This window comes from Perca flavescens, chromosome 17, assembly GCF_004354835.1.
Source record: "Perca flavescens isolate YP-PL-M2 chromosome 17, PFLA_1.0, whole genome shotgun sequence".
Classification (NCBI taxonomy): domain Eukaryota; kingdom Metazoa; phylum Chordata; class Actinopteri; order Perciformes; family Percidae; genus Perca; species Perca flavescens.
Window position 1 is genome coordinate 10,723,420 of NC_041347.1, and position 17,390 is coordinate 10,740,809.

Consider the following 17,390-nt stretch of genomic DNA (forward strand, 5'->3'; position numbering starts at 1 on the left):
ATAGTGAGGAGAGGATTGTGGTATGTGACAAAAAAATGTTGTAGCCTAAAAAATGCGTGACATCGCTTAGAGTACCTTTAACATTCTCACAGGGATATGAAAGTAAGTGTATATAATCGAAGGAAGGAACTTTAAATTGTTAACCCAATATACTATTGTGTCAGTCACAACTTGAAGCTGGTGAATGTGGATTTCATGCAAGTCATATTGCTCCTAGCCCACTCATACACACAGATCCTTGGACCCACCAGTGGGGCTGTTCTCAGGGATGCGAACAGTGAAACTGGATGGGCTGAAGACAGGAGGGTTGTCATTCTGGTCCAGGATGGTAACTGTGAGAGGGACACTGCTGTTTAAACCTCCTATGTCCTCCGCAACCAGGAACAACTCTACCCGAGGCTCCTGGAATGCCTCACGGTCCAACTTTGCCCCCTGACGCACACGAATAACACCTGGAGAGAGATACAGAGACTTTAACAATTGCGTTGCAGTTTTTTTACATTTCTCTCTCTGTCTACTTGCTGAGGAGTTATGTTACCAGAAACAGCATCCACAGTAAAGAGGTCCACCCTGGCTCCCAGCAGGCGGTACTTCACCACAGCATTGGGTCCAATGTCTTTATCCTCAGCCAGAACTGGCCCATTTAACACTGTTACATTACTGCCTAAAGAAGGGGCAGATATAAATGAGTAAAATGATCACAGCTGGGTTAGAATTGTTTACACTGAATCAGCAAGCCTGTATCTGCTGCAAATTCAGTAAGTTTGACTTGAGAGTAGTCTTGGGGAAAGCAAGTGTGGCTTTCTGTCACTGATAATAGCCAAGACACTGGTAAATATTGCTGCCACTATAACTCTGATAATCAAAAGACTAGAACTCATATTCTGCATTCAAATAATCTAACTGACTGCTCTGGTGACATGTTGTGTACAAATCAATTGTAGGTGTAAAGCCGTCTGTCCTTCTATCTCACCTCTAACATTTTAACGTGAAAAAAATTGCCACTGAATATAAGCCATACTGTACGTAAACAAAGTCAGGAAGTGGAGGAGACAGTGTTAGACAGTACTTTGGCACGATGCCCTGTGCTGCAGTTTACGATCACCCCTACTCAAGGGAAAAGAGAGAGAGACCAACACACCAACTTGAGTGCTACCTGCTGCAGAGTTCTCTGTGATCTCAGCCCTGTAGCTGGTCATGGAGAATATAGGCCTGTTGTCATTCTCATCCAGAATGGTGATCACCAGGAGGTCTGAATCCTGGTGGTGTGGGAGGATGAAGAAACAACAATATGAGGATTATGTGGTATAGAGTAAAGCTCAGAATAGAGAGGGAAAGAGTGAGGAGGAGAGAAAAAGAAGTTAATCAGCCCTCAAAGAAGTACATTTCTACAAAGAACTGCGCTGTTACAAAGAAATCAGAATAGACAGGTTTTGCAGTTGTTGCGATGCGCACACGCCACACATCAGCAGGCTGCTCTCACAGTGCTGGTGGTTGACTTTTTTTTGCAGCTCAGTGTTAGAACAGTTTCTCACCTCCACCACAGAGGCAACAAGCAGGGCACACCAAAAACCTTGCAACTGAAGTTTGGTTGTAACAGTAAATATGTGCATGAGATTCTCATTCTTAGCAATAATCAGGACATATAGGGCCATGCAGCCTAGCAAAAAACTACAACAGTCCTTAATCACAGGTTAGCCTAAATCACAAAACGCCTGCATAAAGAAAGGTGTGCTATAACACTCTAATTTTCTGAAATGAACTTCTAGTGCAGAAAATCCTAAACAAGTATTACATTAGCATTATTATAGGAGTACGTTGAGTACTGTGCATTGCTTTACTTAAAGCAATGTCATGTGGGGCGTGTGCAGATCATTCACATTATGGTAAAAGCTCTTGGGGAAATAAAGAAGTCTTAGAATCCAAATTGTTACATTTTATTGCTGCCATTGAGCACCTAATTCCTCAAAAGCTGACTTGAAAAGATACAAAGGTTTTACATTAGTGGCAATGATTATTTATTTTTTGGGGCATTTCTGCCTTTATTTGATAGGAAAGCTGAGATATGAAAGGGGAGAGAGTGGGGGGGAAGACAGGCAGGAAAACTGTCACAGGTCAGATTCGAACCCTGGACCTTCTGCGTCGAGGATTAAACCTCTGCATATGTGTGCCCGCTTCACCAACTGAGCTAAACAGCCACAGTGGAAGTGCTTTTTTTAATGATTATTTTTAGCAGTCTCTCTGTGAAACTGCCAATGTAGAAACATGTGTGAATGCTTGCAGTATATTACCCTGCGAGCGATGCGGGGGTTCTCGGGGTTGTCTTTGACTGTGATGGTGAGTCTGTACTCAGCCACTCGCTCTCTGTCCAAGGGTCTGTTCACCTTCACCACACCTGTCTGACAGACACAGAAAGCAAGAGGGAAGCCATGAGTGCGTTTGGACATTCATTCTTGATATGACAGTATGTTTTATTACATATTACCCATGTGCTACTACAGTATACACGTCTCTTCACTTTCCCTTCTCTGAAGGACATGCAATATTTGTATACTCTGTAATACATTTACAGTGGGGGAAATAAGTATTTGACCCCTTGCTGATTTTGCAGGTTTGCCCACTTACAAAGAATGCAAAAATCTACAATTTTAATCATATGTACATTCTAACAGTGAAAGACAGAATCCCAAAGAAAATTCCAGAAAATCACATCATATGAATTTATTAAAATTGATAACCATCTGATGAGGAAAAACAAGTATTTGACCCCCTGGACAAACAGCATGTTAATATTTTGTAGAAAAGCCATTATTGGCCAGCACAGATGTCAAACGGTTTTTATAGTTGGTGACAAGGTTTGTGCACATTTCGGCAAGGATGTTGGCCCTCCTCCCTGCAGACAGCCTCCAAATCATTCAGGTTCGAGGTTGTCGCCTGGCAACTCGAATTTTAAGCTCCCTCCAAAGATTTTCAATCGGATTCAGGTCTGGAGACTGGCTAGGCCACTCCAGAACCTTGATGTGCTTCTTCTTCAGCCACTCTTTTGTTGCTTTGACGGTGTGCTTAGGGTCGTTGTCGTGCTGAAACACCCATCCTCGACCCATCTTCAGCTCTCTCACTGAGGGAAGGAGATGTCGGTCCAGAATTCCACGATACATGGCCCCGTCCATCCTCCCCTCAATACGATGGAGTTGTCCCGTCCCCTTGGCTGAAAAGCACCCCCAAAGCATGATGTTGCCACCACCGTGCTTGACGGTGGGGATGGTGTTCTTTGGGTTGTACTCTGTGTTCTTTGCCCTCCAAACACGACGAGTTGAGTTGAGGCCAAAAAGTTCTATTTTGGTCTCATCTGACCACATCACCTTCTCACAGGCCTCTTCTGAGTCGTCCAGGTGGTGAATGGCGAACTTCATGCGGGCCTGTACATGTTTCTTCTTGAGCAGGGTGACCTTGTGTGCGCTGCAGGATTTCAATCCATGACGGCGTAGTGTGTTACCAACCGTTTCTTTTGTAACTGTGGTCCCAGCTGCCTTCAGTTGATTCATCAGTTCCCCCCTTGTGGTTTTGGGATGATTCCTCACCGTTCGCATGATCAGGGACACCCCACGAGGCAAGATCTTGCGTGGAGGCCCAGACCGAGGGAGGTTGGCGGTGGTGTGGTGCTTCTTCCATTTCCTGATAACTGCACCGACAGTTGATCTTTTCTCTCCAAGTTGCTTTCCGATTCTCTTGTAGCCCATCCCAGCCTTGTGCAGATCAACAATCTTGTCCCTGATGTCCGTAGAAAGCTCTTTGGTCTTGCCCATGGTGGTGATGTTGGATGCTGGTTGTTTGGGTGTTGACAGGTGTCTTTTATACAGGTAACGAGGTGAGGCAGGTGTATTTGATGTAGATAATTGGTTCGGATTGGGGCTGTGTCTTAAAGAAAGACTAACTGGCTTGTAGGAGCCAGAATACTTGCTGTTTGTCCAGGGGGTCAAATACTTGTTTTTCCTCATCAGATGGTTATCAATTTTAATAAATTCATATGATGTGATTTTCTGGAATTTTCTTTGGGATTCTGTCTTTCACTGTTAGAATGTACATATGATTACAATTGTAGATCTTTGCATTCTTTGTAAGTGGGCAAACCTGCAAAATCAGCAAGGGGTCAAATACTTATTTCCCCCAGTATGCTGTAAATCCACAAATGTGTATGCGGCCAACATCTGCTCATCTGTAATTATATCTGCAGCAAGGCTGTACAAGTGGTAAGTGCAGACTGTAGATGAAAGGGAGCTGGAACATCTGTCCCAAGTCAGGTTAAACTGACAGCCTAATGCGTGATCAAATCTGGGAGCTGCTAGTCACAAGACTCACACTTCTTCCCCTATGCTTCCCTTTTTTTTTTTCCACCACCTGCTCCACCTTTACCACATCAGTAAGTCAGATTCCTCCATTTTCTACTTAAAGAGTAACTTAACAGCATGATGACAATCAGTGTTTTGCTGCCCCAGTTTCAAGCCTATTTTACCCCTGAACACCCAGCCTCACGGTTGTGGTGTGCTCTGTTGAACCTGTAACCACACCTAACAGTGATGTCACCAGGTTCTGGAGTACACCTGTACTTCACTGAAGCATGGTGAAAAGTTAAACCACTGAAGGACAGCAAAGACAAGATTTTCAGGCCATTTAAAGTCACTCTTTAAACCGCCCCACCCCTTTATCTCACTGTGTCACTGATGTAGAAGGCTCCATCCTGGTTGCCAGCAGTGATGTTATATGTGAGCAGCGCGTTCCGTCCACTGTCTGCATCTTGCGCTTGGACTTGGGCCACAGAGGTGTGTATGATGGCGCCTTCACTCACACTGGTGTTGGAAGGCAGGTTCAGGAGGACTGGGTCATTGTCGTTGATGTCTTGTACACTGACCCCCACCACCACCTGAAGAAAACACGCCAAGACAACAATAAAACTTCAAACTTATGCCTCCTAACAATAACTTGTATTTAGATGGCCTGTAGGTCAAATATACATTGCATTTATGCCACACAGATCCAGATTGTTCAAGAGGATATGGTGAGAGTGTGTGCCTGCTTGCGTGTGTGTGATTGTGCTCTAAAGCCCCACCGAGCTGTTGCGAGACGGGGTTCCCAGGTCTCGGGCTGTGACAGTGATGTTATAGAAGGCTGTTGTCTCTCTGTCCAGCTCTACATCCTTCCTTACCCGAAGCTCGCCCTCCACTGGAGAAACCATGAACTCATCTAACAGAAAGACAGAAGCTCAGAGACACATAGTAAGGATTGAATAGTATATCACTCTCTCCACAGAACAATTTAGTACTCACTCTGGGGGTCTCCACCGGTGATTCTGTACTCCACTTTGCCGTTTAGGGCAGAGTCTTCATCACTGGCTCTGAGAGTCCAGACTCGAGGTCCTGGCTGGCCCTCAGCCACCTCAAATGGCCCCTCATATGCTCTTGGGAAAGTGGGTGTCACATCGTTCACATCTAGGACATTTACCATAACCTAAAGAACGACGGAGAGGGAGATTTTAACACATCCGGTATGAGAGAGAAATAGGCTGATCACCAAAAACGATCCTAGTTCCACATGCAGCTTTGACATGTATGGCTACCTTACCGCTACATCATTACACATTTCTGAAGGTAAAACAAGGTTTCCACACTTAAATTGGACATTAAATTCCAACTTTGAGATCTGGATGCAAATCTTCATTTCCACAAACACAAATACTCATCATAGGGTTTTACTCTGCATGTGAAGTATTGACAATAGGAAGGATGTAGAAAGGACAACCGAACTGATGTGCACATATAAGGATGGATTTTGCCTGGCCAGCAGTTCAAAAGGTCAACATTTATTATATTAAATAGAGAAAAACAGAAAATCCCCACACTGGAGGAGCTGGAACCAGCAAATGCTTGGAGTATTTGCTCTGCAGATACATACACCACCGCACTTCTAGTGTGTCATAAGTGATGATCGAGAGGGATTACTTCTTTATGAGCCTATACATTTTTTTTTTTTTAAATGCTGATTAAAAAGAGTGTGTCTCATTTGCATAATTACTGTTGTGCTAGATGTCAAGCGAAGAGCAGGATTTGGACACTGGTCCGTAGCTGTGACAACCAGTACGTAGTGTCCGCTGCTGATCTCGTAGTCCAGCTCCTTTACGGCTGTAATCCTCCCCTAAATGCACACACATACACATTATACACATTAGATTAATGTATGGTTGTTTTGCAGCTGCTTGTAACACTACAGTATAGCAGTTATCATGTCTTACCGTGACGCTGTTTATATTAAAGGTCAGGATCAAGTTTCCTTTCACGATAGCATATCGCAAGGTGCCGTTCAGACCTTCATCTGGGTCGATGGCCTTTACCGTGGCGATGGTGGCACCCACTGTGTCTGGTCCCTCGCTCAAAACTGTGACGTACTCCTCCTCAGGAAACTCTGGGGCATTATCGTTCTCATCCACAATGTTAACAATGATGGTGGTTGAGGTCTGCGTGAGAAACAAAGGGACAAACGTTTACAGCTGCATCTACTATTCATGGCTAATTGTATGAACCTCTGCTGACAATATGTGCTTCTTTTCCAGCATACGGTGTCAGTTGGACCTGCAAGTGAGTATGAATTTGATCTCGTAGTCCATTTATTATTATAATGTAATGAAAGACCCTACAGTGATTTCTATCATATTAAAAAAGCAAAGATCAAGCAAAAAAGGCCAAACCTACAACAGCCACATCAAGATAGTGTGGTAATGATGACCGTTTGTTATTTTATAATATTCACTAAACAACATCTTGTATCTGTTACATCAGTAATTTATCAAAACACCTGCTTTTCTTCACCTCACGCGACAGCCACTCCTTTATACAGTGTTTATATAGAATGACTAATAAGGTTTTCTGCTAGAGAGGAAACATACAGGTATTTTACAGGTATTGCGGTTTTCAATTATGATTTCATATATGGCATGTGATATTAGAGATCATTTAACATGGGAGAATGTAAAAAGACACTAGGAGCTTGTTTTGCTACAGACTGAAGCAAGTAAGGCAGAGAGAAGATGCTGCAAGGTAGCCAACAGTTCTGCTTCCCTGATGCTATGATACAAAAGCAAAAGTATTATTGTGTGGACAGGTGGCGTGTTGAGTCAATTCCTGCTCCACCAGTTGTACCTCCTAGATTCCCTCCTTGTTCCCCTCCCAATTCTTCTAAAAAGATGGAACAACTGACTTGCACCCTCAGGCTGTGGCAGTTAAAGAGGCCGTTGGAATTTCACAATGTTGTGATTCCTGCATGAGCTGTAAGCAGCTGTGTGTGTGTGTTTATTTTAGGGCTGTCAATCGATTAAAAAATGTAATCGAATTAATTACATACTCTGTGATTAATTAATCGAAATTAATCGCATACATAATTAACGGTGCCTGACCCGTTACTTTTTAAGAAAGTAAAAAAAGAAAAGAAAAAAGAAGGGTACTAAACAACAGTCGGTGACATTAAAGAAGGGCTTGTTTATTGCTAAGGCCATATGGTCAAAATTAAATGATTTGATAATAATCTATAACAATAACTTATTTCACTAGCAAATTGCTGTTGAACGACAAAAACGACCACCAGATAGGAAAAGGACATTTAGAATATCTTCAAATGCACCACGAGAATGTAGTTTACCAGTTTTTGGGTAGGCGATTTTAATGCGAATAATCCTCTTTGGGGTAGTAGAATGAAAGATAATAATGGGAGAACAGTGGAGGATTTTATGGACATGCATGGGTTGGTTTGTGTGAATGATGGCCGCCAAACTAGGTTTGAAATTAAGACTGGGGCAGTTTCATGTATAGATTTAGCAATGGCGTCCAGTCAATTGGCAAGGGTAGGGGAATGGGATTCTATGGATAGGTACACAATGGGAAGTGATCATTTTCCAATACTTTTGAGGTTTGGGAAAACTTTGTTAGCTGAAGAGCAAGCAAGACCAGAATATTTTAATTATAACAAGGCAGGCTGGGGGAAGTTCTCTAGCAGATGTGATAGTGGCCTTGATAATGTAAATGGGGAGGGAACGATAGATGAGTGGAACAATAGTTTATATTCAATGATATTAAGTAGAGCATATGAATGCATTCCTTTAAAGAAAAGCCATAAAGCGAAAGTGAGTGTCCCATGGTGGAATAGGGCATGTGATAAAGCAGTGAGGGATAGGAACTTGGCTTATAGAAAATTAAGAAGGGGCCCGACAGAGTATAATGCAATAGAATATAAAAGGTTTAGGGCTCAGGCAAGACGAGTGATTAAGATTGCAAAAAAAGAGTGCTGGAGGAACTACTGTGGCAAACTAAGGGTAGAGACGTCAGTAACGGAAATATGGCGGGTAGTGAATTGTATGTCAGGAATTATTAGGATAAAGAATATGCCAATGTTAGAGGAGGAGGGCATGTTTGCTACAAGTGATTTGGATAAAGCTAAAATGTGTGAAAATAAATGTAAAGCTCTTCACAGTGGAGCTAATATTGGTGAGGAAGGTATAAGAAAGCAAAATGAGACTTTGGAGCCAAACAGGTTTAAACTAGAGGTAAATGAAGATAATTCTGATATTTGTAATGTATTTTTCTCATTAGAAAAACTGCTTGCATAGAGCAATAGGTAAAGGGAGATCTACAGCGCCAGGAAAGGATGGTATTAGCTATGATCTAGTTAATAAACTGAGTGATCTAGTGTTGGAGGAATTTCTGTCGATTAATTATATATGGCAAGAGGGAACTCTTCCTAGCTCCTGGAAACAAGCAGTGGTGGTCCCAATATTAAAACCAGGGAAAGACGCATCTAAGGCAGGATCTTATAGGCCTATTGCACTTACTTCAGTGCTATGTAAAGTAATGGAAAGAATGGTTACAGACAGATTAATGTATAAATTAGAGAAGGATAGATGGTTTACTCCTGTACAAAGTGGCTTTCGTAGAGGGAGAAGTACCATGGATGCTGGGCTTTCCCTTGACAGCGATATTAAGAAAGCCATGGTAAATAAAGAAGCCCTAGTGGCAGTATTTATTGACATTGAAAAGGCCTATGACATGTTATGGAAAGAGGGGCTAGTTATAAAGCTCTATGAGGCTGGAATCAGAGTGCGGATGCTTAATTGGATACAAGATTTTTTGAAGAACCGGAGTATTCACGTCAGGGTTGGAAATTCTTTTTCTGATGGTACAAAGGTGGAAAATGGAACGCCACAGGGCAGTGTGATTAGTCCACTTCTATTTAACATTATGATAAATGATATTTTTCAGGATATTGGGACCAGTTATGGACTTTCCCTGTATGCAGATGACGGGACCATCTGGAAAAGGGGCAGAAATATCAAACAAACTATTGAACGAATACAGGTAGCCCTAAACAGGGTAACTAGCTGGGGTGAAAAGTGGGGATTTAAAACATCAGTGGATAAATCTAAATATGTAATATTTGGCAACAAGAAAAGTGAATGTAATGGTTTGTTTATGTATGGACAAGCAATTGAAAGGGTTAAAGATTTCAAATTCCTGGGTGTGCACTTTGATGAGAGACTAACATGGGGAATACAGATCAATAATGTTATTAATAAGTGTGAGAAAGTGATAAATATTATGCGTTCACTCTCAGGTAGTACATGGGGTGCTGACAGGGATTCACTACTAATGATTTACAGAGCAATGATAAGGTCAAGACTAGACTATGGTTGTATATGTTATGGAACAGCAGCTGAATCACACTTAAAGAAACTGGATGTAATACAGGCCAAGGCTCTGAGGATATGTTGTGGGGCCCTTCGTACAACCCCAGTTCCAGCTTTATTGGTTGAGATGGGGGAGATGCCATTGTCAATTCAACGAGAGAAACTGGCAATGCACTATGTTGTTAAATTGTGGGGATACAAAGAAGAGCACCCAACAAAATCAGTTCTGAATAATGCTTGGGAGTGGGCAGCAGAGAAAAGGAAGAAAGAGTGTTTTTTATTTAACATCAGCAAAATGGAGAAACTGGGACTGGGAGAGGCAGGTGTGGCCCCGCAGGTGTACTGGGCAGTTATACCTCCTTGGATGCTGCCCACCCCAGACATAGACTTCAGTATATTGGAAAATTTAAAACATCTTGAAGGTGGTTAATGTCCGGGGTTGGTTAAACAAAGGCTGGGTGAGCATTGGGAGTCTTATCTTCAGATTTACACAGATGGATCTCAAGATCCACAAACTGCTTTTTATATTCCTCAACTAGGAATTGAACAGCTCAAACGACTGTCTGAGGGGGTATCGGTTTATACAACAGAGCTAATAGCTATAATTTGGGCACTACAGTGGGTGGAGGAAGTGTTGCCAAGGAGAGCAGTCATATGTTCGGATTCAGCTTCAGTTCTAAAAACCCTGATAGGAAGCAAGTGGGGAGCCAGGCCAGACCTGGTTATGGAAGTGATGGCTCTGTTATATAAGATCGAGAAGGCTGGAGGATTGGTGGGATTTCTGTGGGTGCCTGCTCATGTTGGGGTAGAGGGGAATGAGACTAAAATGGCAATGAAAAGAGAAATTGAGTTGAGGTTGTTGAGTTGTGTTGGGATATCTGAGTGCCGGTCTGTCATCAAGAAAAATTCTATAGCAGTGTGGCAGAGGAAGTGGGAAAAGGAAAAGAGGGGCCATCATTATTTTTCAATTCAAGATAAGGTACCGGCAGAGCAATGTTATTTGGGTAGAGGAAGAAGACACTCCGTCATAATGACAAGGCTTAGACTCGGGCATTGTGGTCTTGCATGAGATCTGGCAAAGATGGGCAAGCATGAAGATGGATTGTGTGGAACCTGCAAACAAAAACAAACTGTGCAACATGTACTTTTGGACTGTCTTCGGTACAAAGATGAAAGACGACAGTTGTCCACTGCGCTATGTCACATAGGAATACAGCACATGACATTGAGAGACTTATTAAATCCCCCTGAATATAAATGTGAGATAGTGGAAGCCGTCATGGATTATATCTCTGCAACAGGACTACTCCACTGAAGCTGACAATACTTTTAACTGGTGCATAAAAAGTGTAGTGTTAACTAGCGTCCCGTGCAGCGGTGTTTGTGTTGCCTGTATCGTCCGTTTCAGAGCATCAGAGAGAAGAGCCGACATATCAGTGGCTCCAGATTTCGGTAGCCAGGGTTGGCAGGAAGAAGTAACAAGTAGCTACATGTTCCAATCAATGATCCAGGCAGCACGGGGGTTGCGCAAGATGGCGACCATGGTGGTTGACATGTGCTAAGCTCTGCAACACCAGCTGAGTACTTATGCTTTATGATAAGGCTAATTATTTTGCAACTTGCTGAACTATCAGATTTTGAAAGACGACGAACCGACAAGTAAGGGTTAGCTACCAATATAAGAACTTTGACGACCAGAAACAACCCTTTATTGACGACACGTGCAAAAACCGATATAGCATATCAAGCTAATAACACAGGACTTGTGAACCACAATGGCAAAGAGAGACGCAAAAAAAGGCATAAAAGGAGTTCTGATAATGGATGTGGAACCGGAAGACACCTTTTTAGGTTTGTGTTCGCCTCTTCCAGACTCTCCGATTAATAGTCCAAACCCAAAGAAAGTATGTGCCAGCAAGAACAAGGTCTCTAACGCCGACATTCTTAAAGCCATTTTTGTGCTGAAGGAGTGCTTTTCCGCCTTTGAACAATGGATAAATAACAACTCTGCCGACATCACCTTGGTAAAAGAAGAGGTGAAAGGCCTGGGTTTTCAAGCAAAGGAGATGGAAGACAAGGTGAAAAAGCTAGATAAGAGCATTGAAGAACTAAAAGAGAAAACTGAAGAAGGCGAGCGTTACAGCAGAAGATGGAATCTGCGACTCCTCAAACTTCCTGAAAAGGTGAACGAAAATGTAAGAGAGGAAGTTATGAAGATACTGAGTCAGATCACACCTGATGACAAAAGCAAGCTTGGTTTCTTGATCGACACAGAGTTGGGCGCCCCAGAGATGATAAGAAACTGCGTCCAATTATTATCCAGTTCAACATGCGCACCTTTAGTTACAAGGTTTGGAAGGACTCGCGCAATGCTGAAATTATGAAGAATCTGAATCTCCGTATCACCGATTATCTGACCCGCACCGAGAGAGAATGCAGAAACAAACTGTGGCCCCTGGTCGAGCAAGCTCGTAAGGACGGAAAGAAGACCAGATGGCAAGGACCAGTTGCCTTCATCGATGGGGTGAAATTTGTTGCATAAAATCTTCACCAAGTGTAGTCGTCTAGATATGATAACCAGGCAAGTCAATGTTTGACAAGTGGACAATTAAATAATATGACGTTAATAAGGCCTTAACACAGGTCAATATCTTGTTTTTTTGGTACTCCCAGTGTTCAGGGTATTTCTAATAACTACCAAAGGTTAAGGGTTCCTATTAGCTCTTATCTTCTGTTCACTTTGTTTGTAGGCATCAAACCTTTTTTTTTTTCTTACCCTTTTACTTTATTTATACATACGTTACTGGTTGTATGGCAAACACTACTTTTATTAACCTTAAAGTTATTTCTTTAAATGTCAAACGCATACGAAACATTTCTAAAAGGAAGGCTATTTTTCTATTCTGTAGACGCTCTAATGCAGATTTAATTTTTCTACAAGAGACTCACTCATGTGATGATGATAGGAAATTCTGGAGAAGTCAATGGGGGGATCAGATTTACTTAAGTCATGCTTCTAATCACTCAGCAGGAGTAGCTATTTTGTTCAACAAATTTAAAGGTGAGGTGTTAGAATCCCACCTTTCTAAAGTAAATAATGTGATTCTGGTGTTAAATAATGTATATGGACATAATAACAATGCTTTGGCAAAAAACATGTTTTCTCAACTAGCAGGAGAGTTACAAAACTTGAAGGAGAAATACAAAGATGCTCATTTAATTATTGGTGGTGATTTAAATGATACAGCAGATGATCAAATGGATAGATTACCAGCAAGGATTTCCCCTAACTCAAAATTTAAACCTATATCTCATTTGTGTGAACAACTTAATGTTATTGATGTCTGGCGTTATTTGCATCCTCATCAAAAAGAATATACATGGAGCAATGTTAGTGGTTCTCTACAATCTCAAATTGATCAATGGTTATTATCCTCCTTTACTTTACAATTTGTTTCGGAAACATTACATAGTTACGCCCCTTTTTCAGATCACAAAGTGATAGCCGTCACTTTTGCTAATCCACAAGAACAAACCAGGAAATCTTGTGGTTTCTGGAAATGTAACTGTAATCTATTGAATGATGAAGCCTTTTGTAAGTCAGTGGAAGCTATTGCATCTGATATCTTTCCTTGCAATGACCTTAATAATGTTCAAAAATTTAAAATCAGATTTAAAAAAAATTTAAAATCAGAGAAATGACCATTACATATAGTAAGGAAATGAAAAAATGTAACACTATTAGAGAACTCAAAACTATGGCAGAACTGAACTCCTTATTAAATAAAGGAACTCTTACTGAAGAGGAAGATTTAAAACTGTCAAGTCTGAAGGAAGAGGTTGACCAATTGTACAGAAATATGACCAAAGGAGCCTTTATACGCTCTAGAACAAAATGGTTGGAGGAAGGTGAGAGAAATACGAACTATTTCTTTGCACTGGAAAAAAGAAATTATAAGAGAAATAATATTACTTCTTTAAAGATAGATAACTCTATAAATTCCAATCCATCTGATATAGCAAATTATACCTCTAGTTTCTATTCTGATCTATATTGCTCCCACTATAACCAAACAGAGGATGAGAAATTTATCAACAAAATCAGAAAATGTATCCCTCAAATTTCGAATGAATTTAAAGCAGATTGTGATAAACCTATCTCAAAAACTGAAATTCTTGAAGATGTAAATACAATGAAAAAAGGTAAATCTCCAGGAATGGATGGTCTTCCTGTTGAATTTTATAGATGTTTTGGAACATAATTGAAACTCCATTTTTTAACATGTTAAAAGATTGTATTGATAGTGAGGATATGAATACTACTATGAAGCAAGGTGTAATAACATTGCTTCCGAAACCAGATAAAGATCATCTTCTGTTAGAAAATTGGAGACCTATAACGTTGCTAAATGTAGATTATAAAATACTTTCACTAATTTTTGCCAGACGTTTAAAAAAAGGTTTAAGTCAAATCATAAATGAAACTCAAACTGGCTTTATGGCTAATCGGCATATAAGTTGTAACATTAGGCTGATTCTTGACTTAATAGATTATTCTGAATATGTAGAATCTGATGCTGTGATATTATCGTTGGATTTTTATAAGGCATTTGACACAGTAGAGCACCAATTCTTATTTAGTTCACTTCAATCTTTTGGTTTTGGGGAAAATTGTATCTCCGGTGTTAAAATGCTTTATAAAAACATCAGTAGCTGTGTCATGCTATATCCGAATACCACCCAAAGTTTCTCAGTTTATAGATCAGTCCGCCAAGGCTGCCCTTGTTCTCCATTTCTGTTTCTTATTGTTGTTGAAATGCTTTCAATACATATTTTACACTGTAATGATTTACAAGGATTAAGGATTTTTGAAAGAGAGATCAAAATTTCTCAATTAGCAGATGACACAGTTCTCTTTTTAAAGGATAAACAACAAATTGGAAACTCACTTAAAGAAATACAGTCCTTTTCTCTGGCATTGGGTTTAAGACTAAATTTAATTAAAGTGTGAAATTTTATGTCTGTATAACAATGATGAAACTCTTATGTATGATATACCAGTGAAGTCTAGTATTAAATACCTTGGAATTCAGATCTCTAAAGACCTAAAGGAACGACAAAAAAAGAATTTCAAGCCCAAAATACAAGAAACTAAAAATATATTCAATATGTGGCTTCAGAGAGATCTGTCCATGTTAGGTAGAGTTCTTCTGAGTAAAGCGGACGGTATCTCTAGATTTATTTACCCTATCCAATCTTTGTTTATCCATCAATCCCTCTGTAAAGAAATAACATTTTAATAAATTTTATATGGAAAAACAAATGCCATCGTTTAAAAAGGAGATTTTAGCAGCCCCGAGAAATGCAGGTGGCATGGAAGTAATAGACTTTATGGATATGATCAATACCTTTAGAATTAAATGGATAAAAGAATGTTTAAAAGCTTCAAAATCTTTGGTTCTTTATTCCACAGACCATTTTTGGAAAAATGGGAGGCCTCCAATTTATATTACAATGCAGTTATAATGAAATTAAGTTATCACAAAAGTTATCTAAATTTTATCAACAGGTGCTTAACGCTGCAAAATTATGTTTTATACACAACTTTTCTCCACACAGAACTATTATATGGAACAATGAGTTCATAACCAGAAAGAATAAGTCTTTATATCTACAACATTGGGTTGATAGGAATATAATTTTTCTTGCAGACTTAGAAAATGATGGAGCTCAACTTCTTAGTTATGAGGAATTTCTTAGATCTAAAATTTTTCCTATCACCCACAAAGAATACCAAATGGTAATAAATGCTAAACCTAGTGAAATTCTTCAACTAATGAAATGTCATTCTGAGAGACAAGAATTGAAAGAATTTGATCCGCTCCTTTTTGTTAATGGAATAAATATTAAAAGTCATAAATGTACAAATAAACATATAAGGAATTACTTTTATAGCAAAAGGAAAATCACTCCAAGGGGGAAATTTGTTTGGAACTCTTTATATTCTAACATTCAATGTGAATCAACATGGCTTCTACCGTATAAATTTGTTATCCCCAATAAAATGAAAGAATTACATTTTAAAATACTGCATAATATTTATCCCACAAACAAATTTGTTTCAAGATTTGTGGCTGTGGATAATAAATGTGAATTTTGTAAAATTGAAGAAGAAACTATTATACATCTATTCTGGGAGTGTCAATATTCTGTGGTGTTCTGGAAAAAAGTTGAAAACTATTTAAATATTCAACAGAACCATGAAATTAAATTGGAAGCAAAAGATGTTATTTTTAATTATGACAACAAAAACAAAACAATACACAGAATTGTCAACCTTTTGATTCTACAAGGTAAATTTCATATCCATAAAGCAAAATTTTCTAAATCTCGACCAGCTTTTGCTCACTTCAGAATTGAATTCCGGAACTTTTTTTGAGTCTATCCAAATTATTAATAATAAGAAAACTATTTATATAGCTGATCTACTGCAAGATTTTTTCAAGGAAATGTGATCTATAGCCTTGATTCCTCTTCATATTGCCATTATATTGTTTTCTTTTCTATGTTTATATCTATATATATTTTTTTTTTCTTCTCATTATGTATTAAGTGACCATCTCAATTTTATATATACATAGCTTTTATTTTTATATTTTACTGATATTTTTTTTTTTAATCAAAGATTTATGCTGTTCCCTAGATGTAAATGTTTATCTCTGATGCCGTATTGTTCAGAAAGTGTATAACTTGTTTTGTAAAGTTTTGCAAATAAAAAATAAAAAAAAATAAAAAATGATCCAGGCAGCACATTCTCGTCTCCCTCCTTCATTTTACACTTGAATAGTGCCTAGAACGGCTCCGGGTCAAACGTCAATATGGAATGGATTAATCTGCGTTATTTTTTTTTAACGTGTTATTTTTTCTCAGATTAATTAATTCTTTAATTTTAATTAATTAAACAGGCTAATCAAAATTAACACGTTATTTTGGCAGCCCTAGTTTATTTGTGTGTGAGAGAACGAAAGATGGCAAACAATCAAAACTAAAGACTTAAACATGCATACAGGCGATCCAAACACCACAGCAACGGCAACAGCAACCTGTCATGGGCAGCCCCCTCCCTCTGACATCTCTCTATTAGTGCACGTATAGGTCCTGGGCATGTGTGTGTATTTCAGGCCTGAGTGTAATGTGTGTAATAACTAACAACAGAGTGAAAACAAAATTATTTCACCTTGCGGGATCAATAAGTGTGTCTTAATATAAAATTTGCTATATTCATTTTTATAGTAATAAATGATATACTATCCAAGCCAATTACTAAAGTGCACTGATTTTGCACATGAAGATCAGTTTACTAGTCTTGGGGAGTTCTGCTCAGCCTGTAAAACCACTTTTATAAAAGTATCTTGTGGCTCTGGAGGAGCTCTGTGAAGTCTGAGAAAATAGCCCATGTGATGTCAGCAAAGTTATCTCAGCTTGTGTTTTTTTTTTTTTTTTTTTTTAATCATTAAAGGAAAGCTTTTGTTTTAAACTGGGTGCTCTGTGTTTGCAATATATGGGCATTTACCATATGGGGGTCTAATGAAAGACATCAAGTTGCATTATGGGAAATGTAGTGCAATCCATACAGAGAGGTTAGAATATCTCTACTTTGCTTAAA

At 39.4% G+C, this 17,390-nt stretch overlaps 1 protein-coding gene across 1 annotated transcript in view; it reads right to left on the reverse strand.

Annotated features, from left to right (window-relative positions):
- The window catches only part of cdh23 (cadherin-related 23), a 207,775-nt gene that overhangs the window by 13,476 nt on the left and 176,909 nt on the right, over window positions 1-17,390 (reverse strand). Inside the window, exons 38-46 of the mRNA XM_028603317.1 lie at window positions 6,287-6,508; window positions 6,070-6,189; window positions 5,325-5,505; window positions 5,108-5,241; window positions 4,712-4,921; window positions 2,292-2,399; window positions 1,157-1,259; window positions 539-664; window positions 249-452 (exon numbers count right to left, since the gene is read on the reverse strand). Coding sequence (XP_028459118.1) covers window positions 249-452; window positions 539-664; window positions 1,157-1,259; window positions 2,292-2,399; window positions 4,712-4,921; window positions 5,108-5,241; window positions 5,325-5,505; window positions 6,070-6,189; window positions 6,287-6,508 — 1,408 coding nt within the window. The remainder of the gene's footprint in view (window positions 1-248; window positions 453-538; window positions 665-1,156; window positions 1,260-2,291; window positions 2,400-4,711; window positions 4,922-5,107; window positions 5,242-5,324; window positions 5,506-6,069; window positions 6,190-6,286; window positions 6,509-17,390) is intronic.